The following is a 27773-nucleotide window of genomic DNA, read 5'->3' as shown; positions in this document are numbered from 1 at the left end:
TTCTCTTTTTAAAAATCTTAATTTATCTTATGTTGCTCCTTCTCCCATCGTTAAACTTAGAATTCGTTTCTGCTTTATTTCTGAGAGCAGATTGAATTAGAAAAACACGGCAGATAATTGCAATACCAGACGTTGAATTTGGGTAAAGGCTGATTCCCTTATTTGTCCGGGTCCTTGGTGGCCTTGTTTGAAATTAAATTACATTTTTTCGGTTCAAAGAGTTGCAGCGGTGGACTTTGAAGCGACACCCTCCCGAAAGACTGGGTCCTTAAATCCAGTTCTCTGGACAGCTCGGCCACAGTACCATTGTTAAAATGACTGCTTGGACATCACACAGACCATCACAACTTTCCTTTTTTCCAATCAGGATTTGACGTGAACAACCACCGGTAGGAGGTGCAACTGCCCACCGTGGGCACAGGACTTGGTGGCTGGTTGTTTAAGGCAATGGACTACACTATGAGTTGGAACCCCATCCGTGACACACAACATTGCTTCTTTTCCCCCTTGCATGGGGACATGAAAGTAAAATCCCTGAAATAAAGGAACATGTGATAGCTTGCACAACAAACTCAATAAAGATGGCAGTGTGGATTTGAACCCGCCCTCCTTAGAGACTGGAGACTTAATCCAGCGGCCTTAGACCGCTCAGCCACACTACCAGCTCTGGCAAGTATTCACACTTCTCGTCAGTTACCTAGAGCGTCTGCACTTCCTGTATTTTAGTCTTCTTTTTTCATTTTCTACTTTAAAAATCTTTATATATCTCATGTTGCTCTTGCCGTCCTTCATCTTTTTTTATTCTCTTTTTAAAAATCTTAATTTATCTGATGTTGCTCTTTCTTCCATCGTATAAACTTAGAATTAGTTTCTGCTTTTATGTCTGAAGCAGATTGAATTAGAAAAACAAGGCAGATAATTGCAATAACAGACGTGGGAATTTGGGTTAAGGCTGGATTCCCTTTATTTGTCCGGTGTCCTTGGTGGCCTTGTTTGAAATTACATTACAGTTTTCTGTTGAGAAAAAGTTGCAGCGGTGAACTTTGAAACCGACACCTCCCGAAAGACTGGGTCCTTAAATCCAGTTCTCTGGACAGCTCGGCCACAGTACCCATTGTTAAAATGGACTGCTTGGTCATCACACAGACCATCACAACTTTCCTTTTTTCCAATCAAGGATTTGACATGAAGAACCACCGGTAGGAGGTGCAACTGCCACCGTGAGAGCACAGGACTTGGTGGCTGGTTGGTTAAGGCAATGGACTACACTATTGAGTTGGAACCCCATCCGTGACACACAACATTGCTTCTTTTCTCCCTTGCATGGGGGACATGAAAGTAAAATCCCTGAAATAAAGCAGAACATGTGATAGCTTGCGGAAACAAACTCAATAAAGATGGCAGTGGTGGGATTTGAACCCACGCCTCCTTAGAGACTGGAGCCTTAATCCAGCGACTTAGACCGCTCGGCTACACTACCCAGCACTGTCAAAGTATTCACACTTTCTCGTCAGTTAGTTACCTAGAGCGTCTGCACTTCCTTGTATTTTAGTCTTCTTTTTCATTTTCTTCTTGAAAATCTTTATGTATCTCATGTTGCTCTTGCGTCCTTCATCTTTTTTTGATTCTCTTTTTAAAAATCTTAATTTATCTTATGTTGCTCCTTCTTCCATCGTATAAACTTAGAATTAGTTTCTGCTTTATGTCTGAAGCAGATTGAATTAGAAAAACACGGCAGATAATTGCAATAACAGACGTTTGAATTTGGGTAAAGGCTGGATTCCCTTTATTTGTCCGGTGTCCTTGGTGGCCTTGTTTGAAATTAAATTACATTTTTCTGTTGACAAAGAGTTGCAGCGGTGGACTTTGAAGCGACACCTCCCGAAAGACTGGGTCCTTAAATCCAGTTCTCTGGACAGCTCGGCCACAGTACCCATTGTTAAAATGGACTGCTTGGACATCACACAGACCATCACAACTTTCCTTTTTTTCCAATCAAGGATTTGACGTGAACAACCACCGGTAGGAGGTGCAACTGCCACCGTGAGAGCACAGGACTTGGTGGCTGGTTGGTTAAGGCAATGGACTACACTATTGAGTTGGAACCCCATCCGTGACACACAACATTGCTTCTTTTCTCCCTTGCATGGGGACATGAAAGTAAAATCCCTGAATAAAGCAGAACATGTGATAGCTTGCGGAAACAAACTCAATAAAGATGGCAGTGGTGGGATTTGAACCCACGCCTCCTTAGAGACTGGAGCCATAATCCAGCGACTTAGACCGCTCGGCTACACTACCCAGCACTGGCAAAGTATTCACACTTTCTCGTCAGTTACCTAGAGCGTCTGCACTTCCTTGTATTTTAGTCTTCTTTTTCATTTTCTACTTTAAAATCTTTATATATCTCATGTTGCTCTTGCGTCCTTCATCTTTTTTTATTCTCTTTTTAAAAATCTTAATTTATCTGATGTTGCTCTTTCTTCCATCGTATAAACTTAGAATTAGTTTCTGCTTTTATGTCTGAAGCAGATTGAATTAGAAAAACACGGCAGATAATTGCAATAACAGACGTGGGAATTTGGGTTAAGGCTGGATTCCCTTTATTTGTCCGGTGTCCTTGGTGGCCTTGTTTGAAATTACATTACATTTTTCTGTTGACAAAGAGTTGCAGCGGTGGACTTTGAACCGACACCTCCCGAAAGACTGGGTCCTTAAATCCAGTTCTCTGGACAGCTCGGCCACAGTACCCATTGTTAAAATGGACTGCTTGGTCATCACACAGACCATCACAACTTTCCTTTTTTCCAATCAAGGATTTGACATGAAGAACCACCGGTAGGAGGTGCAACTGCCACCGTGAGAGCACAGGACTTGGTGGCTGGTTGGTTAAGGCAATGGACTACACTATTGAGTTGGAACCCCATCCGTGACACACAACATTGCTTCTTTTCTCCCTTGCATGGGGGACATGAAAGTAAAAACCCTGAAATAAAGCAGAACATGTGATAGCTTGCGCAAACAAACTCAATAAAGATGGCAGTGGTGGGATTTGAACCCACGCCTCCTTAGAGAATGGAGCCTAAATCCAGCGTCTTAGACCCCTCGGCCACACTACCCAGCTCTGGAAAGATTTTTAAACTTTCTCGTCAGTTACCTAGAGCGTCTGCATTCCCTTGTATTATAGTCTTCTTTTTCATTTTCTTCATTAAAATCTTTATGTATCTCATGTTGCTCTTGCATCCTTCATCTTTTTTTGATTCTCTTTTTAAAAATCTTAATTTATCTGAAGTTGCTCTTTCTTCCATCGTATAAACTTAGAATTAGTTTCTGCTTTTATGTCTGAAGCAGATTGAATTAGAAAAACACGGCAGATAATTGCAATAACAGACGTGGGAATTAGGGTAAAGGCTGGATTCCCTTTATTTGTCCGGTGTCCTTGGTGGCCTTGTTTGAAAATACATTACAGTTTTTTGTTGAGAAAAGTTGCAGCGGTGGACTTTGAACCGACACCTCCGAAAGACTGGGTCCTTTAATACAGTTCTCTGGACAGCTCGACCACAGTACCCACTGTTAAAATGGTCTGCTGGGTCGTCACACAGACCATCACAACTTTCCTTTTTTCCAATCAAGGATTTGACATGAACAACCACCGGTAGGAGGTGCAACTGCCACCGTGAGAGCACAGGACTTGGTGGCTGGTTGGTTAAGGCAATGGACTACACTATTGAGTTGGAACCCCATCCGTGACACACAACATTGCTTCTTTTCTCCCTTGCATGGGCGACATGAAAGTAAAAACCCTGAAATAAAGCAGAACATGTGATAGCTTGCTCAAAGAAACTCCAAAAAGATGGCAGTGGTGGGATTTGAACCCACGCCTCCTTAGAGACTGGAGCCTAAATCCAGCGCCTTAGACCACTCGGCCACACTACCCAGCTCCGGAAAGATTTTCACATTTTCTCGTCAGTTACCTAGAGCGTCTGCAGTCCCTTGTATTATAGTCTTCTTTTTCATTTTCTTCTTTAAAATCTTTATGTATCTCATGTTGCTCATGCGTCCTTCATCTTTTTTTGATTCTCTTTTTAAAATCTTACAAACATTACAGCGGTGAACTTTGAACCGACACCTCCCGAAAGACTGGGTCCTTAAATCCAGTTCTCTGGACAGCTCGACCACAGTACCCACTGTTAAAATGGCCTGCTTGGTCGTCTGTTTTTCAAATTATCTGCTGTGTTTTTCAAATTCAATCTGCTTCAGACATACAGGCAGAAACAAATTTTCAGTGTATACAATGGAAGAAAGAGCAACATGAGTTAAATTAAGATTTTAAAGAAAAAATGAAAAAGAAGACTTAAATACAAGGGAGTGCAGACGCTCTAGGTAACTGACGAGAAAGTGTGAATAATATACCAGAGCTGGGTAGTGTGGTCGAGCGGTCTAAGGCGCTGGATTAAGGCTCCAGTCTCTAAGGAGGTGTGGGTTCAAATCCCACCACTGCCATCTTTATTGAGTTTGTTTGCGCAAGCTATCACATGTTCTCCTTTATTTCAGGGATTTTACTTTCATGTCCCATGTCGCCCATGCAAGTGAGAAAAGAAGCAATGTTGTGTGTCCATCGCCTTAACCAACCAGCCACCAAGTCCTGTGCCCCCGCTGTGGCAGTTGCAAGGCCACCAAGGACACCGTACAAATAAAGGGAATCCATTCCCACGTCTGTTATTGAAATTTTCTGCCGTGTTTTTCAGATTCAATCTGCTTCAGACATAAAATCTGAAACTAATTTTCAGTGTACACAATGGAAGAAAGAGCAACATGAGCTAAATTAAGATTTTTTAAAAGATAATTTAAAAAAATTAAGGAGCAAGAGCAACATGAGATACATAAAGAATTTAAAGAAAATGAAAAAGAAGACTAAAATACATCGAAGTGCAGACGCTCTAGGTAACTGACGAGAAAGTGTGAATATTGAATATGGCAGTTGCACCTCCTACCGGTGGTTGTTCATGTCAAAGCCTTGATTGGAAAAAAGGAAAGTTGGGATGGGCTGTGCGACGACCTAGCAGTCCATTTTAACAGTGGGTACTTTGAAAATGAAAAAGAAGACTAAGATACGAGGGAGTGCAGACGCTCTAGGTACTGAGGAGAAAGTGTGATTGCATTCCCAGAGCTGGGTAGTGTGGCCGAGTGGTCTTATGCACTGGATTAAGGCTCCAGTCTCGACAGAGGTGTGGGTTCAAATCCCATAAGTTCCATCTTTATTGAGGTTGTTTGTGTGAACTTTCACACATTCTGCATTTTTTCAGGGTCTTTACGTTAATGTCGGGCCATACAAGCGAGAAAAGTACAAATGCTGTGTGGCACGGATGAGGTTCCAACTCACGTGTGCAGTCCATCGCCTTAAGCAAACCAGACAGCACCATTTTCTTGTTTCTTAAATTTTACGGACAGCTAGGTGCACACGCCAACACTCATATAATTTACAAAATAATGTGTTTAGTGAGTCCGCCAGATCAGAGGAATTAGCGACGACCAGGGATGTTCTCTTGGTAAGTGTGTAAATTGGACCATTTTCCTGCTAAGCATTCAAAATGTAAAGAGTACTTTTGGGTGTCAGGGAAAATGTACGGAGTAAAAAGTACATTACTTTCTTTAGGAATGTGGTGAAGTAAATGTAAAAGTTGTCCAAAATATAAACAGACAAGTAAAGTTCAAATACCCCCCAAAAACTCCATAAGTAGTACTATGTACTAATAGTAGTACTAATATACTTTAATGTATATTTACTTAGAGTACTTTACACCACTGATGTTAAATGAAATGTCCTAAGAATTAGTAATGATTACTAGTAATAATAATTAGTACTAATAATAATAGTAATAATAGTAATTTCACTTGAATGCATTAAATGGCATGCAGACATAAAACATTAAGGGCCCGTTTCCAGGACACAGATACTAGTCCAGACTAAAAAGCCTGTTCTATATAGAATTTCCATTAAGTTTGTTCAGGTCCAGGACAAGGCCTAATCAGTGTCCAGGACAAGGCTTAATCAGTGTCCAGGACAAGGCTTAATCAGTGTCCAGGACAAGGCTTAATCAGTGTCCAGGACAAGGCTTAATCAGTGTCCAGGACAAGGCTTAATCAGTGTCCAGGACAAGGCTTAATCAGTGTCCAGGACAAGGCTTAATTAGTGTCCAGGACAAGGCTTAATCAGTGTCCAGGACAAGGCTTAATCAGTGTCCAGGACAAGGCCTAATCAGTGTCCAGGACAAGGCCTAATCAGTGTCCAGGACAAGGCCTAATCAGTGTCCAGGACAAGGCCTAATCAGTGTCCAGGACAAGGCCTAATCAGTGTCCAGGACAAGGCTTAATCAGTGTCCAGGACAAGGCTTAATCAGTGTCCAGGACAAGGCTTAATCAGTGTCCAGGACAAGGCATAATCAGTGTCCAGGACAAGGCTTAATCAGTGTCCAGGACAAGGCCTAATCAGTGTCCGGGACAAGGCCTAATCAGTGTCCAGGACTAGGCTTAATCAGTGTCCAGGACAAGGCCTAATCAGTGTCCAGTAAAAAAATGCATTTGACTGCTTGGCATATTGTTTACCCAGTGTCGTGTCTTTGGCTATGCCGGATTAAGTGATATGACATGCTATTCTATAAAATAATTTATCCGTAATTAATATTACCTGATTGAGCTAATCATGTAAATGTAATTAACTAGAGAGTCGGGCACCACAAAATAATATTTATAGAGCTGTTATCTTCCGAATAAACTCTTAAAGACCTAGCAATATTTTACATCAATAGCAGTCAATATTAATCCTCACCTTAATTAAGTCTCATCTGAAAGTTGTAAATTCTTGGTTATCTTCACAAACCCTGGCGAACAAGTTGAATCAGCAATACAAAATTGTGTTTAATTATTTATTTACTAAATACCTAACTAATCACACAGAATTACACGTACACATAATTAATCATACCTTGATTACAAATTACGTCCCTAGCGGGCGGAACAGATATGACAGCTGGTTACACAAAAGAAAAGGGGCTGGGTTTGAGTGGAGAAGCTGTGCTATCGCAAATACAGTATTTTATGCATTCTAAATTACCGCCCATTTGGAAAAGGAAAATGCAATAAATATTTACTCTGAGCTGCGCTTCGGTAGGTTGGTGGTAGATGGAAGGCCGTGTTGCCAAACCGAGTACTTTGAAGAATGTCTCTGGTGGTCAATTGGTTACGTTGTAGTAACGTCGTTGTGTGATAGATGGGATACTCTGTCTGTTCCTTCCTAACCCTCGTTTGCAGCTGCTGTTGCTAACTCAACGGCTAGTATGCATCACTTCTGTAGTGAATAAGAGTTCAAAGTTCATACCATTCGCAACCAAAGCTCACGCTGATGTTGGCTTCGTTCTGTGGCTTCGTTATCTGAACCATTCTGACATCGGACCGTCGTCCTCACATCCTCGGAACAGGAGGTTACATTTAGTCATCAAGGCTTTATACAGGAAGGGAGAGGAGGGCGTGTTTGAAATGTTTTATACGCATTTCCCTTCACAGGGGTGCCGGGCCGCTGGTTGAGCAGAGCCCTTATGAACCTTATGAAGGCTTTATATAGGAAGGGAGAGGAGGGCGTGTTTCATAGTTTATAACCAATGTCACTTCACATGGGCGGGGCCACTGATTGAGCAGAGGACTAACCTTATGAAAACCCAAATCTCTCATTTGGAAGCTAAATTTACATTTAATAACACGCCCTCCTCTCCCTTCCTATACCAATAATTTTTATATTCAAACATTTAAATTGAACGACAATTCCATGTGAATCCGATAACTACAATGTGTAGACTTTCCACTGTAGAGTTTATGTCATCTTATCATTGATGAGAATGTCTCAGATGACAACGGAACTGACATCATATTCATTAAGTACCACTGCATATGTTCAATTGGTCAGATTACCAGAATATAGTTCATTTCCCCCCACATACTGATATTCCCAGAATCTCTATGTTAACCAAGGGGTTTTCAAATTTCACATCAGTAGGGTAGGGAGAGGAAAAAGGGGGGAAGAGGTATTTATGACTGTCATAAACCTACCCCCAGGCCAACGGCATGTCACCAGTAACTAATGGGAACTGTGTAATCCTGTTCTATACACCAGGTCATATTGTTTACCCAGACAAACCCATTGTGTTACCTCTCACCCAAACATACCCATTGGGCTACCTCCCACCATTCTACCCAGACATACCCATTGGGTTACCTCCCACCATTCTACCCAGACATACCCATTGGGTTACCTCCCAACATTCTACCCAGACATACCCATTGGGCTACCTCCCACCATTCTACCCAGACATACCCATTGGGTTACCTCCCACCATTCTACCCAGACATACCCATTGGGTTACCTCCCACCATTCTACCCAGACATACCCATTGGGTTACCTCCCACCATTCTACCCAGACATACCCATTGGGTTACCTCCCACCCAACCTAGCCAGACTTTGAGCTATTTTTAATGTCTCAAGAGGAAAAAAAACAAAAGTAGGCCTATTTCTTTCTTTAAGGAAGATTTCATATAAACTATTTGATTTCAGGTGGCATAAACAAAAACCCAAATTCTCAGTCAAAAAACAGAACACAGACTCTTCTCTCGTGTGATTTCATCTTCTCTGACTGGTTAAAACATGTTCCACAGGGGGACCAGTGGTAGTGCTCCTCTTCTCTGACTGGTTAAAACATGTTCCACAGCGGGACCAGTGGTAGTGCTCCTCTTCTCTGACTGGTTAAAACATGTTCCACAGCGGGACCAGTGGTAGTGCTCCTCTTCTCTAACTGGTTAAAACATGTTCCACAGCGGGACCAGTAGTAGTGCTCCTCTTCTCTGACTGGTTAAAACATGTTCCACAGCGGGACCAGTGGTAGTGCTTCTCTTCTCTGACTGGTTAAAACATGTTCCACAGGGGGACCAGTGGTAGTGCTCCTCTTCTCTAACTGGTTAAATCATGTTCGACAGCGGGACCAGTGGTAGTGCTTCTCTTCTCTGACTGGTTAAAACATGTTCCACAGGGGGACCAGTGGTAGTGCTCCTCTTCTCTGACTGGTTAAAACATGTTCCACAGGGGGACCAGTGGTAGTGCTCCTCTTCTCTGACTGGTTAAAACATGTTCCACAGCGGGACCAGTGGTAGTGCTCCTCTTCTCTGACTGGTTAAAACATGTTCCACAGCAGGACCAGTAGTAGTGCTCCTCTTCTCTGAGTCCACTCATGTGACTTCAGACTCCCTAACCTGGCAAAAGTATTTTCATATTAGGAGCAGTGGAAAGGCTTTTCTCCAGAGCGTATTCTTTCATGTATTTTCAGGTTAACTAACATGGTAAAACGCTCTCCACTGTAGGGACATAAGGCTTTGTTCTCAACTATCTTCATAGCATCTATTTGAGAGATCCCGTCACCACACTAAGAACATTGGGTAAGGCTTTTCCCCTGTGTGTGTATTCTCTTATGCTCTTTTAGGTACTGTGACTTAACATAACTCTTTCCACATTGGGAACAGTGGAAAGGTTTTTCTCCTATGTGTGTTGTCTCGTGAGTTTTTAGGTCCCCTGATCGTGAAAATCTCTTTCCACAGTGGGAACAGTGATAAGGCTTTTCTCCTGTATGTGTCCACTTGTGCTTTTTTAAGTGCCCTAACTGAGTAAAACTCTTTCCACAATGGGAACATTGGAATGGCTTTTCTCCAGTGTGTATTCTCTCATGCCTTTTCAGGTTAGCTACCACGGTAAAACTCTTTCCACACTGGGAACATTGGAAAGGCTTTTCTCCTGTGTGTGTTCTCTCATGAGCTTTTAGGTCCACTGATCGTGAAAATCTATTTTCACATTGGAAGCAGTGGTAAGGCTTTTCTTCTGTGTGTGTCCACTCATGCTGTTTTAGGTTCCCTAACTGAGTAAAACTCTTTCCACATTGGGAACATTGGTAAGGCTTTTCTCCAGTGTGTATTCTCTCATGCCTTTTCAGGTTAACTAACACGGTAAAACTCTTTCCACACTGAGAACATTGGAAAGGCTTTTCTCCTGTGTGTGTCCTCTCATGCCGTTTTAGGTACCCTAACCAGGTAAAACTCTTTCCACAGTGGGAACAGTGATGTTTTCTTGCTGGTTTGGGCGTCACTGGGTCTGGTTCCCCTGAAGGACTCTTCCCGCTGTCAGAGTGAGAGTCTGGTTTCTCTCCTGCCAAAAACAGACAGAGTATCTTGTTAAACAGAGACCTGAATGAAACCTTCACATGATAAAACTGTCTTCCTATGGAGGTTTAATCCAGACTAGATCCCTCAATAAAAGAGAGCTTGTCGTGACAAAGTGCTTGTAGGGTAAATCCAAATAATTTTTATATAACTCAAACGGTAAGATGTGTTGGGATACATTTTGCCCTCACTATCCATTAGGAGCAGACTTAAACTGACCCTAAAATATGAACTCTTTTTATTCTGTTAATGACTTATGTATTTTTTATTATTTAATTTCCATACATGTTTGCCAATGGAAGTAGGGCTCAGAAAGTGACTTGTTGGACTGTCATTACAACAGCATTTTGCCTACAACAAAATCCCTCTTTTTGCATACTAATAAGTCTTGCAAAAATGTGTTTTGTTTCGTTGCATTGAAAGTTGTTCATATCCACCCCCCCCCCCAGGAAGAATATGACACTTTTTGTTTTACCATTTCTAACAAGAGAACACTTAGATTTGGTCATTTTCAAAAATGTTTATATAAATTCTTAGAATTTCAACATGGTGATTCTAAATTCTTAGAATGTTTGGGAATTACCTATATTAAGGCATGTGAACATTCTATAGCAAAAACAGAGTGGGAAAGGGGCCGTGTGTTAATAGACTCTGCAGTAAATAAAAACCTAATAGAAACATCTGTCTCGTTCAGGACCCAGAGTCTACAAAGTGCACTATAGCCAATCAGAGCTACAGTAGATCTTTATACAAACGAGCCATTTGCTACACGGGCCCTGACATCATTCACTTTGAACTGGACTGTGTGTTTACAGGTAGGACCCAGAGTCTACACGGTGCGCTATAGCCAATCAGAGCTACAGTAGATCTTTATACAAACGAGCCATTTGCTAAACGGGCCCTGACATCATTCACTTTGAACTGGACTGTGTGTTTACAGGTAGGACCCAGAGTCTACACGGTGCGCTATAGCCAATCAGAGCTACAGTAGATCTTTATACAAACGAGTCATTTGCTACACGGGCCCTGACATCATTCACTTTGAACTGGACTGTGTGTTTACAGGTAGGACCCAGAGTCTACACGGTGCGCTATAGCCAATCAGAGCTACAGTCGATCTTTATACAAACGAGTAATTTGCTACACGGGCCCTGACATCATTCACTTTGTACTGGACTGTGTGTTTACAGGTAGGACCCAGAGTCTACACGGTGCGCTATAGCCAATCAGTCGATCTTTATACAAACGAGTCATTTGCTACACAGGCCCTGACATCATTCACTTTGAACTGGACTGTGTGTTTACAGGTAGGACCCAGAGTCTACACGGTGCACTATAGCCAATCAGAGCTACAGTCGATCTTTATACAAACGAGTCATTTGCTACACGGGCCCTGACATCATTCACTTTGAACTGGACTGTGTGTTTCCAACTGTAGATCATTAGAACACATTTGGCAAAAAGCCACAAAATGCAACTGAATGGATTTCTGTAACTATGGAAACACCAAGGGAGTCCTCTTTACATTTGGGAACTTTACAGTCCTATTGATCAAACAACCATGAAAATGTAGGCTTATATTTCCCTATATGCACAACAACAAGATCAACAACTAATTCTAGCCAGACCAAGGATAAGCTAAAAAATCTGACGAAGAAACATTAGATAAAACTGATATGTCTGATATGATGATTGACTGTTTGCTTCATATCTGCAAAATAGTTTTAAAAAAACACAAACAATTCCATTTCAAAGTGGCAGAAAAAAGATATATAATATAACTAAATATAAGTGTTGATATCAGTTGGCCTTTACTTCAATATTGTGTTTTGATGTATTTCTGATACGTTCTATGGGGTCTCAGAGGTCCTCTAGGGTTCTCTAAGGTTCCCCTTTTCATCTGTTTGACAATAAATCACTGCCTTATACTTATTCCTAATGTATAGGGATGGAAAATGGTTGACATTTATATAGTCCTTAATAACAGAATACAATATTTTAGCTTTCATTTGATACCCACGTTGACAGGAACTTCTCGTTGGTGCTCACAGGGCCTCTCACAGGGCCTCTCACAGGGCCTCTCACAGGGCCTCTCACAGGGCCTCTCACAGGGCCTCTCACAGGGCCTCTCACAGGGCCTCTCACAGGGCCTCTCACAGGGCCTCTCACAGGGCCTCTCACAGGGCCTCTCACAGGGCCTCTCACAGGGCCTCTCACATGGAAATGACCATATCGGTTTTACCATTTAGAAATTAAATCACGATGTGCGTCTAGTCTCCGCCATTTATAAAGGTGTCATGAGTACTTGGACAAATTCACTTAGGCCTGTACGTGTATCAGAGTAGTCAAACGCGCAGTGTTTGGTCCCACGCAAACGTCCTCGTCAAGTCCGTTATCTAACATTACAGTGTGATTACCATTCATCCTGCAGACCTGCAATCACACATGTATATATTATGATTGTAACAAAGACCATGGGTCTCTGTATGTATGGAGGGGGGGGGGGGGGGGGTGTTCCAATTACTGAGATAGATATTATATACAGGGTCAGTAGCTATATACAGGGTCAGTAGCTATATACAGGGTCAGTAGTTATATACAGGGTCAGTAGTTATATACAGGGTCAGTAGTTATATACAGGGTCAGTAGCTATATACAGGGTCAGTAGCTATATACAGGGTCAGTAGTTATATACAGGGTCAGTAGTTATATACAGGATCAGTAGTTATATACAGGGTCAGTAGTTATATACAGGGTCAGTAGTTATATACAGGGTCAGTAGCTATATACAGGGTCAGTAGTTATATACAGGGTCAGTAGTTATATACAGGATCAGTAGCTATATACAGGGTCAGTAGTTATATACAGGGTCAGTAGTTATATACAGGGTCAGTAGTTATATACAGGGTCAGTAGTTATATACAGGGTCAGTAGTTATATACAGGGTCAGTAGTTATATACAGGATCAGTAGCTATATACAGGGTCAGTAGTTATATACAGGGTCAGTAGTTATATACAGGGTCAGTAGTTATATACAGGGTCAGTAGTTATATACAGGGTCAGTAGTTATATACAGGATCAGTAGCTATATACAGGGTCAGTAGTTATATACAGGGTCAGTAGTTATATACAGGGTCAGTAGTTATATACAGGGTCAGTAGTTATATACAGGGTCAGTAGTTATATACAGGGTCAGTAGTTATATACAGGATCAGTAGCTATATACAGGGTCAGTAGTTATATACAGGGTCAGTAGTTATATACAGGGTCAGTAGTTATATACAGGGTCAGTAGTTATATACAGGGTCAGTAGTTATATACAGGGTCAGTAGTTATATACAGGGTCAGTAGCTATATACAGGGTCAGTAGCTATATACAGGGTCAGTAGTTATATACAGGGTCAGTAGCTATATACAGGGTCAGTAGTTATATACAGGGTCAGTAGTTATATACAGGGTCAGTAGTTATATACAGGGTCAGTAGCTATATACAGGGTCAGTAGTTATATACAGGATCAGTAGTTATATACAGGGTCAGTAGTTATATACAGGGTCGGTAGTTATATACAGGGTCGGTAGTTATATACAGGGTCAGTAGTTATATACAGGGTCAGTAGTTATATACAGGGTCAGTAGTTATATACAGGGTCAGTAGTTATATACAGGGTCAGTAGTTATATACAGGGTCAGTAGTTATATACAGGGTCAGTAGTTATATACAGGGTCAGTTCCAGGGTCAGTAGTTATATACAGGGTCAGTAGTTATATACAGGGTCAGTAGCTATATACAGGGTCAGTAGTTATATACAGGGTCAGTAGTTATATACAGGGTCAGTAGTTATATACAGGGTCAGTAGTTATATACAGGATCAGTAGCTATATACAGGGTCAGTAGTTATATACAGGGTCAGTAGTTATATACAGGGTCAGTAGTTATATACAGGGTCAGTAGCTATATACAGGGTCAGTAGTTATATACAGGGTCAGTAGCTATATACAGGGTCAGTAGTTATATACAGGGTCAGTAGTTATACAGGGTCAGTAGTTATATACAGGGTCAGTAGTTATATACAGGGTCAGTAGTTATATACAGGGTCAGTAGTTATATACAGGGTCAGTAGTTATATACAGGGTCAGTAGTTATATACAGGGTCAGTAGTTATATACAGGGTCAGTAGTTATATACAGGGTCAGTAGCTATATACAGGGTCAGTAGTTATATACAGGGTCAGTAGCTATATACAGGGTCAGTAGTTATATACAGGGTCAGTAGTTATATACAGGGTCAGTAGCTATATACAGGGTCAGTAGTTATATACAGGGTCAGTAGTTATATACAGGGTCAGTAGTTATATACAGGGTCAGTAGTTATATACAGGGTCAGTAGTTATATACAGGGTCAGTAGTTATATACAGGGTCAGTAGTTATATACAGGGTCAGTAGTTATATACAGGGTCAGTAGTTATATACAGGGTCAGTAGTTATATACAGGGTCAGTAGTTATATACAGGGTCAGTAGTTATATACAGGGTCAGTAGTTATATACAGGGTCAGTAGTTATATACAGGGTCAGTAGTTATATACAGGGTCAGTAGTTATATACAGGGTCAGTAGTTATATACAGGGTCAGTAGTTATATACAGGGTCAGTAGTTATATACAGGGTCAGTAGTTATATACAGGGTCAGTAGTTATATACAGGGTCAGTAGTTATATACAGGGTCAGTAGCTATATACAGGATCAGTAGCTATATACAGGGTCAGTAGTTATATACAGGGTCAGTAGTTATATACAGGGTCAGTAGTTATATACAGGGTCAGTAGTTATATACAGGGTCAGTAGCTATATACAGGGTCAGTAGCTATATACAGGGTCAGTAGTTATATACAGGGTCAGTAGTTATATACAGGGTCAGTAGTTATATACAGGGTCAGTAGTTATATACAGGGTCAGTAGTTATATACAGGATCAGTAGTTATATACAAGGATCAGTAGCTATATACAGGGTCAGTAGTTATATACAGGGTCAGTAGTTATATACAGGGTCAGTAGTTATATACAGGGTCAGTAGTTATATACAGGGTCAGTAGTTATATACAGGGTCAGTAGTTATATACAGGGTCAGTAGCTATATACAGGGTCAGTAGCTATATACAGGGTCAGTAGCTATATACAGGGTCAGTAGTTATATACAGGGTCAGTAGTTATATACAGGGTCAGTAGTTATATACAGGGTCAGTAGTTATATACAGGGTCAGTAGTTATATACAGGGTCAGTAGTTATATACAGGGTCAGTAGTTATATACAGGGTCAGTAGTTATATACAGGGTCAGTAGTTATATACAGGGTCAGTAGTTATATACAGGGTCAGTAGTTATATACAGGGTCAGTAGTTATATACAGGATCAGTAGTTATATACAGGGTCAGTAGTTATATACAGGGTCAGTAGTTATATACAGGGTCAGTAGTTATATACAGGGTCAGTAGTTATATACAGGATCAGTAGTTATATACAGGGTCAGTAGTTATATACAGGGTCAGTAGTTATATACAGGGTCAGTAGTTATATACAGGGTCAGTAGTTATATACAGGGTCAGTTCCAGGGTCAGTAGTTATATACAGGGTCAGTAGTTATATACAGGGTCAGTAGCTATATACAGGGTCAGTAGTTATATACAGGGTCAGTAGTTATATACAGGGTCAGTAGTTATATACAGGGTCAGTAGTTATATACAGGGTCAGTAGTTATATACAGGGTCAGTAGTTATATACAGGGTCAGTAGTTATATACAGGGTCAGTAGTTATATACAGGGTCAGTAGCTATATACAGGATCAGTAGCTATATACAGGGTCAGTAGTTATATACAGGGTCAGTAGTTATATACAGGGTCAGTAGTTATATACAGGGTCAGTAGTTATATACAGGGTCAGTAGTTATATACAGGGTCAGTAGCTATATACAGGGTCAGTAGCTATATACAGGGTCAGTAGTTATATACAGGGTCAGTAGTTATATACAGGGTCAGTAGTTATATACAGGGTCAGTAGTTATATACAGGGTCAGTAGTTATATACAGGATCAGTAGCTATATACAGGGTCAGTAGTTATATACAGGGTCAGTAGTTATATACAGGGTCAGTAGTTATATACAGGGTCAGTAGTTATATACAGGGTCAGTAGTTATATACAGAGTCAGTAGTTATATACAGGGTCAGTAGTTATATACAGGGTCAGTAGCTATATACAGGGTCAGTAGCTATATACAGGGTCAGTAGCTATATACAGGGTCAGTAGTTATATACAGGGTCAGTAGTTATATACAGGGTCAGTAGTTATATACAGGGTCAGTAGTTATATACAGGGTCAGTAGTTATATACAGGGTCAGTAGTTATATACAGGGTCAGTAGTTATATACAGGGTCAGTAGTTATATACAGGGTCAGTAGCTATATACAGGGTCAGTAGTTATATACAGGGTCAGTAGTTATATACAGGGTCAGTAGTTATATACAGGGTCAGTAGTTATATACAGGGTCAGTAGTTATATACAGGGTCAGTAGTTATATACAGGGTCAGTAGTTATATACAGGATCAGTAGTTATATACAGGATCAGTAGCTATATACAGGGTCAGTAGTTATATACAGGGTCAGTAGCTATATACAGGGTCAGTAGTTATATACAGGGTCAGTAGTTATATACAGGGTCAGTAGTTATATACAGGGTCAGTAGTTATATACAGGGTCAGTAGTTATATACAGGGTCAGTAGTTATATACAGGGTCAGTAGTTATATACAGGGTCAGTAGTTATATACAGGGTCAGTAGTTATATACAGGGTCAGTAGTTATATACAGGGTCAGTAGTTATATACAGGGTCAGTAGTTATAGTTAGCCATAGTCATAGCATGCAAACGTCCTCGTCAAGTTTGTGACTCAACAAACTTGTCGGATACAAATTTGTTTTGGTTGTGTTTTAGATTATGTTGTGCCTAATATAAATGAATGTTAAATAATGTATTGTGTCATTTTGGAGTCACTTTTTATTGTAAACAAGAATAGGATATGTTTCTGAACACTTCTATATTCATGTGGATGCTACTATGGTTAAGGATCATCACGAATGAATCATGAATAATGATGAGTGAGAAAGTTAGAGGCATGAATATCACACCACACAAAAATACTAATTTCCCCTGTTATTGGTAATGGTGAGAGGTTAGCATGTCTTAGGGAGTCTGAGGTTTATTCCTCTGTAATGGTGAGAGGTTTATTCCTCTATAATGGTGAGAGGTTAGCATGTCTTAGGGGTCTGAGGTTTATTCCTCTGTAATGGTGAGAGGTTAGCATGTCTTAGGGGGTCTGAGGTTTATTCCTCTGTAATGGTCAGAGGTTAGCATGTCTTAGGGGGTCTGAGGTGTATTCCTCTGTAATGGTGAGAGGTTAGCATGTCTTAGGGGTCTGAGATTTATTCCTCTGTAATGGTGAGAAGTTAGCATGTCTTAGGGGTCTGAGGTTAATTCCTCTGTAATGTTGAGAGGTTAGCATGTCTTAGGGGTCTGAGGTTTATTCCTCTATAATGGTGAGAGGTTAGCATGTCTTAGGGGTCTGAGGTTTATTCCTCTGTAATGGTGAGAGGTTTATTCCTCTGTAATGGTGAGAGGTTAGCATGTCTGAGGGAGTCTGAGGTTTATGCCTCTAACTTTCTTAGTCGTCAATATTCACAATTAATTTATGATAATCCGTAATCCTGGTAGAATCCATATTCATGTAGAAACACATTGTATTCTTGTTTACAAGAATAAATACCCTGCAACAAAAGGTTGGAGGGTATTCTATACTGTCGCCTCATGAAACATTGCAGCTCAAATCCAAAATGGTGGAGTATAGAGGCTAAATTAAACGTTTTAGCGTCACTGAGCAGTAGTGAAATGTATGTAAGTAAAAAATACTTTCAAGTAATACTTAAGTCGTTTTTTGGGCTATCTGTACTTTACTACTTTTACTCCACTACATTTCCTAAAGAAAATAATGTACTTTTTTTACTCCTGATGCTTAAATGAACATGTTACATTACGAATGCTTAGCAGGACAGGAAACTGGTTCAATTCACGCACTTATCATACTGCATCTGATCTGGCGGACTCACTAAAACACAAATGCTTCATTTGTTGGATTGTGCCCCTGGTTATCAAAAAATGTATTCATTAAATTGACAATTGTGCCGTGTGGTTTGCTTAATATTAGGAATGTGAAATTATTTAAATTTTTACATTTTATACTTAAGTATATTTTAGCAATGACATTTACTTTTGATACTTAAAGTATTTGGGTTTTTTATATACTTAAGACTTTTATTCAATTTATTTTACTGGGTTACTTTCACTTTTACTTGAGTAATTTTCCTTTAAGGTATCTTTACTTTTACTCAAGTATGACAATGGGTACTTTTCCCCCACCACTGTCACTGACGGATGAGTTTGCAGAAAGGTAACCACTCTCAAATTCATAGACAGAGCCATGGATGCAAGGACTGACCATCCAGCCTGAGATCAAAATGACCATTTCAACCACGTTTTGAGGCTATACAGTGTTAGTTTACAATTGCATTGTTTACACACAATGGAGTACACTAAGTTTGGGTTCTGGTGAGGTAGAACAGTTGAACTAAGCTCATTTGGGGTATTTCTAAGTTATATTCTCTAAGAATCAATGGCTAGGCCTCTGTATCATTAATTTAAAAGTCCAAACATGGAAGTACCAATCGCAGATTTCCAATTTAACACTTCCTACAGTACTGAACAACATCTTTAATTGTAAAACTATGGTGGAAGGCACCCCTTGGCTTTAAAACCATACGTTAATTCAACAACTGAGTTTTGTGTCCGTGTTTAAGACAATACTCACTAGTGTCAATCAGATCTCCAGCCTCCACTTCCTCTCCTTCAACCTCCTCCCTTTTCACTCCCAAAACATCTTCCTCCTTCTCTTTTATTGAGATAGCCTCATCTTCCTCTTTCACTCCAAAAGGTTCTTTCTCTTCTTTCACTATAACATCCTCTTCTTTCAACGTGATAGCCTCCTCTTCCTCCTGTTTTATTCTGAAAGCTTCTTCCTCTTCTTTCACTGTAATATTCTCCTCTTCCTCTTCTTTTACGACAATGTTCAGACCCAGAGCTTCTTTCTCCGTCCAGGAGACCCCCTCTTCTTTAGCAGGATGGGAGTATATTTGTGAGTTCATGGTTGGGCTACCTAAAATTAGCATTAGCCTAGTGCCTAGGCTCAGTATAATCAACCTTAACAAACGTGTCAATTTTAACAAGCAAACGACACCGAGATCAATACACACAAAAATGGTCTAAATAGCTTCAATGTTTCGATTTTACGTTGGCTAACTACCGAGTGGCGACTGAATGAATCAGTGGCCGTGTTGTTGTTGAAGAAGCGTCCCGTGTCACGTGATCCACTAGATTCTTCTTCTTCGATGTGGTTTAACGGCAGTTGGCATCCAATAAATGTTGCATTACCGCCACCTACTAGACTGGAGTATAACTCCCTTATACTTAGCTTGATTTGTTTAATAAATAAATCAAATACCCTACAATCACAAACAACCCACCACCCTACTCCACTATTTAAATCTATTTAGCCCTACCTCAGGCCAACAGCCTGAAAGGATGGGACATCACCACTTAACACACACTCTTCTGATGTCAAGTCTCGCACACCCAAATACCTCTCTGCAGCTGCCACCACAACCTCAATGTTCTGTGTCTTACGTGTCCATCCCTGCAGTACAGTTGATAAGCATTGCTGTAAATTGGAAGATGGCGCCAGAGGAGATGGCTGCTGTTTTACTGTCTCTTAACCGACCGTTCTATTTGGTTTGTTTTATCGCGTTGTTCGTAACTTGTTTTATCGCGTTGTTCGTAACTTGTTCTGTACATAATGTTGCTGCTACCGTCTCTTATGACCGAAAAGAGCTTCTGGACATCAGAACAGCGATTACTCACCTCAAATTGGACGAAGTGTTTTTCTTTAATGAGTCGGACGGGAAGGATATACTCCAAACACCCAAACAGGCCCTCGTCCTCATCATTCGCTTGAGAAGGAAAGAGATCGGTGTGCCTTGTGAGGATCAGGCAACGAGTGGCTAATCTGCCTTTGCCCTCGGTACTGCTAGTTAACGTTCAATCGCTGGAAAATAAATGGGACAAACAGAAAGCACGTATATCCTTCCAACGGGACATTAAAAACTGTAATATCCTATGTTTCACCGACTCGTGGCTGAACGACGAAATTAATAACATACAGCTGGCAGGTTATACACTCTATCGGCAGGATAGAACAGCAGCCTCTGGTAAGACACAGGGCGGGGGCTTGTGTATATTTGTAAACAACAGTTGGTGAACGATATCTAAGGAAGTCTCAAGTTTTTGCTCACCTGAGGTTGATATCCTTTGGTTCTTGACACACTCAAACTGGTGAGCGAGTCACTTACTACCATATCCCATTCAAAGGCACGTAAATCTTTTGTCTTTCCCATTCACCCTCTGAATGGCACACATATACAATGCCTCAATTGCCTCTACAATGCCTCAATTGCCTCAAGACTTAAAAATGCTTCTTTACCCTGTCTCCCCCCTAACAAGTGACATCAATAGCTTTCAACTGGATTCACCAGTCTATGTAATGGAAAGAGCAGGTGTTCCTAATGTTTTGTGCATGAGCATTATAACATGATTATAACCCAAAAATAAATGTGGAATAGCATGCACATTACCGTTCAAAAGTTTGGGGTCACTTGGAAATGTCCTTGTTTTCCATGAAAACATACATGAAATGAGTTGCAAAATGAATAGGAAATATAGTCAAGGCATGGACAAGTTTATAAATAAAGATTATATGAGCTGGCAGGGGAAGTCTGCGCCTCACGGTCGGCTGCTGCTGCCGAACCTGTTCGCCAAGATGGGAGGCATCAGGACGTTTGCCAGCCTCCCGGAGACAATGGCTGCAGTCAACAGGGGGTTGGTTGGGGAGACCTGCTAGCAGGTGGGCCAGCACACAGGAGACGGGGTTGGGGAGACCTGCTAGCAGGTGGGACAGCAAACACATGGGACAGGGTTGGGGAGACCTGCTAGCAGGTGGGACAGCACACAGGGGACGGGGTTGAGGAGACCTGCTAGCAGGTGGGACAGCACACAGGGGACGGGGTTGAGGAGACCTGCTAGCAGGTGGGACAGCACACAGGGGACGGGGTTGGGGAGACCTGCTAGCAGGTGGGACAGCACACAGGAGACGGGGTTGATGCTGCTGGAACTGCGGTGTTCCCTGCTGTAGGAGCTGCCAGGGGGTCGCGGTTGTCGCTGCTGTGGGAGTCGCGGTTGTCGCTGCGGTGGGGGTCGCGGTTGTCTCTGCGGTGAGGGTCGCGGTTGTCTCTGCGGTGGGGGTCGCGGTTGTCGCTGCTGTGGGGGTCGCGGTTGTCTCTGCTGTGGGGGTCGAGGTTGTCGCTGCTGTGGGGGCCTCTGCGATCCTCACCATCTGGGTGTGGTCATAGGCCTTCCGGTTCAAGGGGGAAAATCCCTGCCTTCCTGAACCCACCCTTGATGTTTTCACTGCTCACCGCCTTGGGGTAGGCATGGTGCAGCATGGCAGAGAAGTGTTTCTAGCCGACAACAACATCCCCTCTCACCAGGCCCAGGCCGCGTTGGTGGTGAAAACCGAATTCAGGGGGCCAAAGACACTGATGTCCAGCGGATGCATGCATCAACATGGGCGGTGTGTGATGGCAGCAACACCACCTCCACCATGTTCTCCCGGCTGGATGCATCAACATGGGCGGTGTGTGATGGCAGCAACACCACCTCCACCATGTTCTCCCGGCTGGATGCATCAACATGGGCGGTGTGTGATGGCAGCAACACCACCTCCACCATGTTCTCCCGGCTGGGAGAAAGAAGGCCAGCCACTTCACAAAGAAGGCCAGCCACTTCATGAAGAGCTCCCTGTCCATATAGCATTGGAGGAGACTCCATAAAGGGTTGTCCTTGGGACCCTCCAGGGAGGAGGCAGTACTGGGGAGGCGGTGGGGGGAGATGATAAATGGGGGGATACTCTCACCCGCTGCACTCACGCAAGCATGCAGGGTGATGTGCTCCCTGGTGGTGTTCTGTTGCTGATAAATATGCTTTCTGCCCTTCTGCACCAGCGCCCGCTCCTTGGACTTGGGCTTGTCCCCAAACCCTGTCTCATCACAGTTAAAGATGAGGTAAGGCTTTTTGTCAAACCCGTACTTATTGAAGATGGGCTTCTTTAATGTCTACGAGCCTTCGATTGCCTCATGAGTTGCCCCATACACCCTGGCCCGTTCCAAGGTGTCTGGGATCCTGCTGGAAAGTTCAGGGTGGCGAGCCCTGAATCTCGACCACCAGTTGTCACTGTTGACGTGGATAACATTTCCATGTAACCCAACATAATGTTATTGCATATGTCATGGAAAGAGCATTTTTTTGGTTGGGAGTGAGAGGACAGAGGTGAGTTGGTGTTAAGAACGATTGGCCATTTTTATATTAATATTGTTCATATAACAGCATTTATTTATTTACTTATCAATACATAATCAATGGTGAGTGTAAGTTAATTACTCGTGAGTTCATTAATAACTTTAGTTCATTCAATCAATGGTTAATTTTGCTGTGAGCCATCATGACACTCACAGTTCACGTGTGAGGCTAACGTTAGTGCAGCCCTAAACTCCTCTTCAAATTCGACACAAACCTTCAAACAGGTATATGATGAGACATTACATAAACTCTTTCTTGTTTTATTTACATTTTAAAGTTGATTAGTTCGACATATTGGGTGAAAAAAACTGTTTCCTCACACAACATATTTCCCCCTTTCACGATCACTTCGTAGCCTTCGCTCCCAACCTGCCATTTTAAAAAAAAGGCCCGGCGAAGCTCCATCACTTACGTAAATCATGCAAAAACAGGCAGCGTCGAGATCGCCTCTTTGATTTTGTTGTAAAGGGAAGAAGTTCCGCTTTACAGTAGTATTCCTATTACAGTTGATCTGGAAGTATTACGTTTTTTGGGCGCTAAAATAAGGTCAGTTGTACGGACCCAGGCGATGTACAAAAGTGAGTGAGTTCATGGTTGGATTCCAAACTAAATGGTGACTCATCCAGTTGATGAGTATTTCTATATTACTCTACAATTTCAAAATGTTCAACAAGAATGTACTGGGTTGGTTGAAAAGAGATAGTAAACTGACATACCGTGTACTATTTAGACATAGTGGAAGATATACTGAATTGATACAGTTTTTCATACTGAGATGGACCAAGATTTGTGTTGCTTTTGCACATATTTCATCATTGGTTTTGATTGAGTCTGTTGATTGGTCGGTCATTGGGTTAATTTGTTTTACAATATGTTCAAATCAAGCTTTATTTATACAGCACATTTCAGACATGGATGCAACGCAATGCGCTTCACAGGAAAAAACAAACAAATAAAAACGATGAAAATAAAAACGACACTAAATATTTACACCACAACAAACATTAGGAATAACAATAAAAACTGAAAGACTAATGAGCATTCTAAGGACATGACATTGATTAAAATAGTAAGAATAGGATGTAATACCCAACACAAAATATAATATAGTTTTACTACATTGTTAGTAAACAAAAAAAATGTCAGTTGGTTGCATAAATAATTATGATTACTAAATGTTACACGATTACACCAAAAACAACAATAAATCACTGATATCGATTTAGGGGGGAAATCAGGTTGTACGTGCTGTTAAAACGAACACAACTATAAAAATAAAAAAAACACATGGAAATGGGAGATATATTTTACCTCCCTGGTTAGAGGACAACCTGCAGAAGACAGTCGGCTACATTTTTGAGTGGTGCATTTAAATGTAGGGGTCGCTAAAACGAAGAGAAACGCAACACATTTTTTGTCATCACTCATTTCGATATCAAGTTGAAATCAATTGCGCGAGAGGGCGGAGATGAGGTTTCACGTCCCGTTAAAACGAACAGCTCAAACTCCACACGGAATCTGGGAATAATGTGTACATCACTGGTTAGAGGACAATTGGTAGAAAATAGCTAGCTACATTTTGAAGTGTTGCATTTTGATTCAAGTGGATCACCAACGAGATAAGTGTAACGCAACACTTTTTGTTAATCACATAAATAGTACTCTTTCAATTCAGAGCCTGGATTTTCCCCCTGAGGCTAATATCCATATCATGTTGAAATCAATAGAACAGGAGACAAACGTTTAGGGTTCTACATTGTGACATCATTAGAATTCTTATACTACAATGTTAAAACATTCTACATTATGACATCATTAAAATACTCCCTACTACAATGTTAAAACATTCTACATTATGACATCATTACAATACTCCTACTACAATGTTAAAACATTCTACATTATGACATCATTACAATACTCCTACTACAATGTTAAAACATTCTACATTGTGACATTATCGTATTGATGTCATGAAACAACTCCTTCATATATGTATTTTCTCTGAAGTTTAATCAGAGATACTTTACCAGTGTCTCTCTTTCCACATCGATCACAGCTACGAGGTGTCTCTCCTGTATTCTCTGGTGTGATATCAGGATGTTTGGCTGAGTAAAACTCTTCCCACATTGATTACAGTTACAAGGGTTCTCTCGTGTGTCTGCTGGTGAACAGTCCGATGGCTAGATGTAAGCATTTTCCCACATTGTACGATATGCCTCCTGTGTGTGTTCTCTGGTGTATAGTCAGACTGCTAGATGTACCACATCTCTTCCCACATTGATCACAGCTATAAAAGATTTCTCTCCTGTGTGTGTTCTCTGATGTACCTTCAGCAAGCTAGAGTGATTAAAACTCTTCCTACATTGATTACATCTATAAAGTTTCTCCCCAGTGTGAATTGTCCGGTGTAATTGTAATGTATATAATTTTGAAAAGGTCTTCCCGCAGTCAGAGCAACTAAAAGATTTCTCCCCTGTGTGTGTTGTCTGGTGTGTTTTCAGGCCGCTTCGAACATTAAAACGTTTCCCACATTGCTCACAGCTATAAGGTTTCTCTCCTGTGTGTGTTCTCTGGTGTATAGTCAGACGGCTAGATGTGACAAATCTCTTCTCACATTGATCACAGCTATAAGGTTTCTCTCCAGTGTGTGTTCTCTGATGTACCTTCAGGCAGCTTGAGTGCGTAAATCTCTTCCCACATTGATCACAGCTAAAAGGTTTCTCTCCTGTATGGATTCTCTCATGTCTTTTTAGGTCTGCTGAAGAGGTGAATTTCTTCCCACAGTCAGAGCAGTGAGCTGTATCGCCTGTGTGAATTCTCTGGTGTACTTTTAGTGAATCTAATCTTGAGTAACTCTTCCCGCAGTCAGAGCAGTGGTGAGATTTCTTCCCTGTGTGTTTCCGCTGGTGTTTCTTGAGGTTTTCTGATGTAGAGAGACTCTTCTCTGCCTCGTCAGCTTCATGATGTTGCTGGGGCTCCCCAGAGGACCCACAATAGTCATGTCTCTCTCCTGCGTGAACAACAAAGTCAGACAGATGGTTAAAGGCCCACAACAGCAGAAATCCACCGTATCGTTCAGCTAAAAGGTGATGCCCAGGATGTTGTACAACAATTTACATCTATAATGAATATTTAAATGCTTTGATAAACGTAATTGACAATTATCTTAATATGACACTCAGTAATCAACAAAAGTCATATTTTGTGTTATTTTTTTCACTTTAGTAGTAAATCGGAAAAAACCCTCTAGGCTAGAATATAGTCCCCTTTCTGTGCTATAATTGCCACACGAGGGCGATGCACACACAATTTGATTGCAGAAACTCATCCCTGCTAATACAAAAACCACTAGTTATGGATGTAGTATATCTGCATGGAGCAAAAATGGGGAGCGAAGATTTTAGTTTTTCCACAATGTATTCTGTATATTACCACACATTTTCTGAGCAATATTGGGAGTGCTACTCAAGGAAGCTCACATTAAACTATGTCGCTATTCACTAATTCACCCTCATGGAGGGGAAACTCAGGGGAGTCCTCATAGGCTGACAGCAAAAATGTCCTCCATTTCCAGGTTGCTTATGAGTGCATTTCACACTAATTTAGATTCTAATTGTAAGGCTCGCGTTTGAATGCTTAATATAATGTTTGTGCCATCGTTGCAAATCAGCTGCTTTCTACTTAAAAAACACTTCAACTTCAATCAGTAAAATGCTCTTTGGTTAGCTTTGCTACCAGCATGTCAATGAGCGTTAGCATTCAAGCTAACAACTGCTGCATTCAAAATAGGTATTTTGCAACTATCAAAACCAAATATCTTAGCGGCTCAAGAAATCATCAACTCCAAAAAGTAATGACCTGGTAAATCTAGGCTGTTGAATGGTCCCAGATGGTGAACAGTTTATATAGAAGTAATAACACTGAGTGTACAAAACATTATGAACACCTGCTCTCACCATGACAGACTGACCAGGTGAATCCAGGTTAAAGACATGATCCTTATCGATGTCACTCGTTAAATCCAGTCCAAATCAGTGTAGATGAGGGGGGAGGAGACAAGTTAAAACCCCTTAGTTGTCGTCTACACACCCACTTAAATGTAATTAGTATAACACAACATTCCCCATAAGAATCAGTCTGTCTAAGCTACAGATATCTTGTATATAGGCCGTGTCTCAATCCCACTGCATCCTCCAGATATCAGCCTTCCTCATCAGCGGTGAAAGGTGTCAGAGCTGCAGATATCAGCCTTCCTCATCAGCGGTGAAAGGTGTCAGAGCTACAGATATCAGCCTTCCTCATCAGCGGTGAAAGGTGTCAGAGCTACAGATATCAGCCTTCCTCATCAGCGGTGAAAGGTGACAGAGCTACAGATATCAGCCTTCCTCATCAGCTGTGAAAGGTGTCAGAGCTACAGATATCAGCCTTCCTCATCAGCGGTGAAAGGTGTCAGAGCTACAGATATCAGCCTTCCTCATCAGCGGTGAAAGGTGTCAGAGCTACAGATATCAGCCTTCCTCATCAGCGGTGAAAGGTGTCAGAGCTACAGATATCAGCCTTCCTCATCAGCGGTGAAAGGTGTCAGAGCTACAGATATCAGCCTTCCTCATCAGCGGTGAAAGGTGTCAGAGCTACAGATATCAGCCTTCCTCATCAGCGGTGAAAGGTGTCAGAGCTACAGATATCAGCCTTCCTCATCAGCGGTGAAAGGTGTCAGAGCTACAGATATCAGCCTTCCTCATCAGCGGTGAAAGGTGTCAGAGCTACAGATATCAGCCTTCCTCATCAGCGGTGAAAGGTGTCAGAGATACAGATATCATCCTTCCTCATCAGCGGTGAAAGGTGTCAGAGATACAGATATCAGCCTTCCTCATCAGCGGTGAAAGGTGTCAGAGCTACAGATATCAGCCTTCCTCATCAGTGGTGAAAGGTGTCAGAGCTACAGA

The 27773-nt window shown here is 41.4% G+C and overlaps 1 protein-coding gene and 4 non-coding genes across 5 annotated transcripts; 1 reads left to right on the top strand and 4 right to left on the bottom strand.

Annotated features, from left to right (window-relative positions):
• Nucleotides 1-1398: 1398 nt before the first annotated feature.
• trnal-aag (transfer RNA leucine (anticodon AAG)) lies at nt 1399-1480 on the bottom strand. Its single transcript has one exon. It is a non-coding gene; the product is annotated as a tRNA-Leu (tRNA).
• Nucleotides 1481-2219: 739 nt separating this feature from the next.
• trnah-aug (transfer RNA histidin (anticodon AUG)) lies at nt 2220-2301 on the bottom strand. The gene has a single exon. It is a non-coding gene; the product is annotated as a tRNA-His (tRNA).
• Nucleotides 2302-3854: 1553 nt separating this feature from the next.
• Nucleotides 3855-3936, bottom strand: trnal-uag (transfer RNA leucine (anticodon UAG)). The gene has a single exon. It is a non-coding gene; the product is annotated as a tRNA-Leu (tRNA).
• Nucleotides 3937-4421: 485 nt separating this feature from the next.
• On the top strand, nt 4422-4503 carry trnal-aag (transfer RNA leucine (anticodon AAG)). The gene has a single exon. It is a non-coding gene; the product is annotated as a tRNA-Leu (tRNA).
• Nucleotides 4504-10040: 5537 nt separating this feature from the next.
• LOC116372952 (zinc finger protein CKR1-like) lies at nt 10041-19683 on the bottom strand (the record flags this gene model as incomplete). Its single annotated transcript, XM_031821458.1, has 2 exons — nt 19169-19683; nt 10041-10242 (listed from the first exon to the last, which is right to left on the bottom strand). Coding segments are annotated over exons 1-2 (560 nt in total), but the record flags the coding sequence as incomplete, so codon positions are not given.
• Nucleotides 19684-27773: the final 8090 nt, after the last annotated feature.

The sequence above is a fragment of the Oncorhynchus kisutch genome, unplaced genomic scaffold, assembly GCF_002021735.2.
Source record: "Oncorhynchus kisutch isolate 150728-3 unplaced genomic scaffold, Okis_V2 scaffold3978, whole genome shotgun sequence".
In the NCBI taxonomy this organism is placed as follows: Eukaryota; Metazoa; Chordata; class Actinopteri; order Salmoniformes; family Salmonidae; genus Oncorhynchus; species Oncorhynchus kisutch.
The sequence above is the reverse complement of the archived record's forward strand: the minus strand, read 5'-3'. Positions and strand labels throughout refer to the sequence as shown.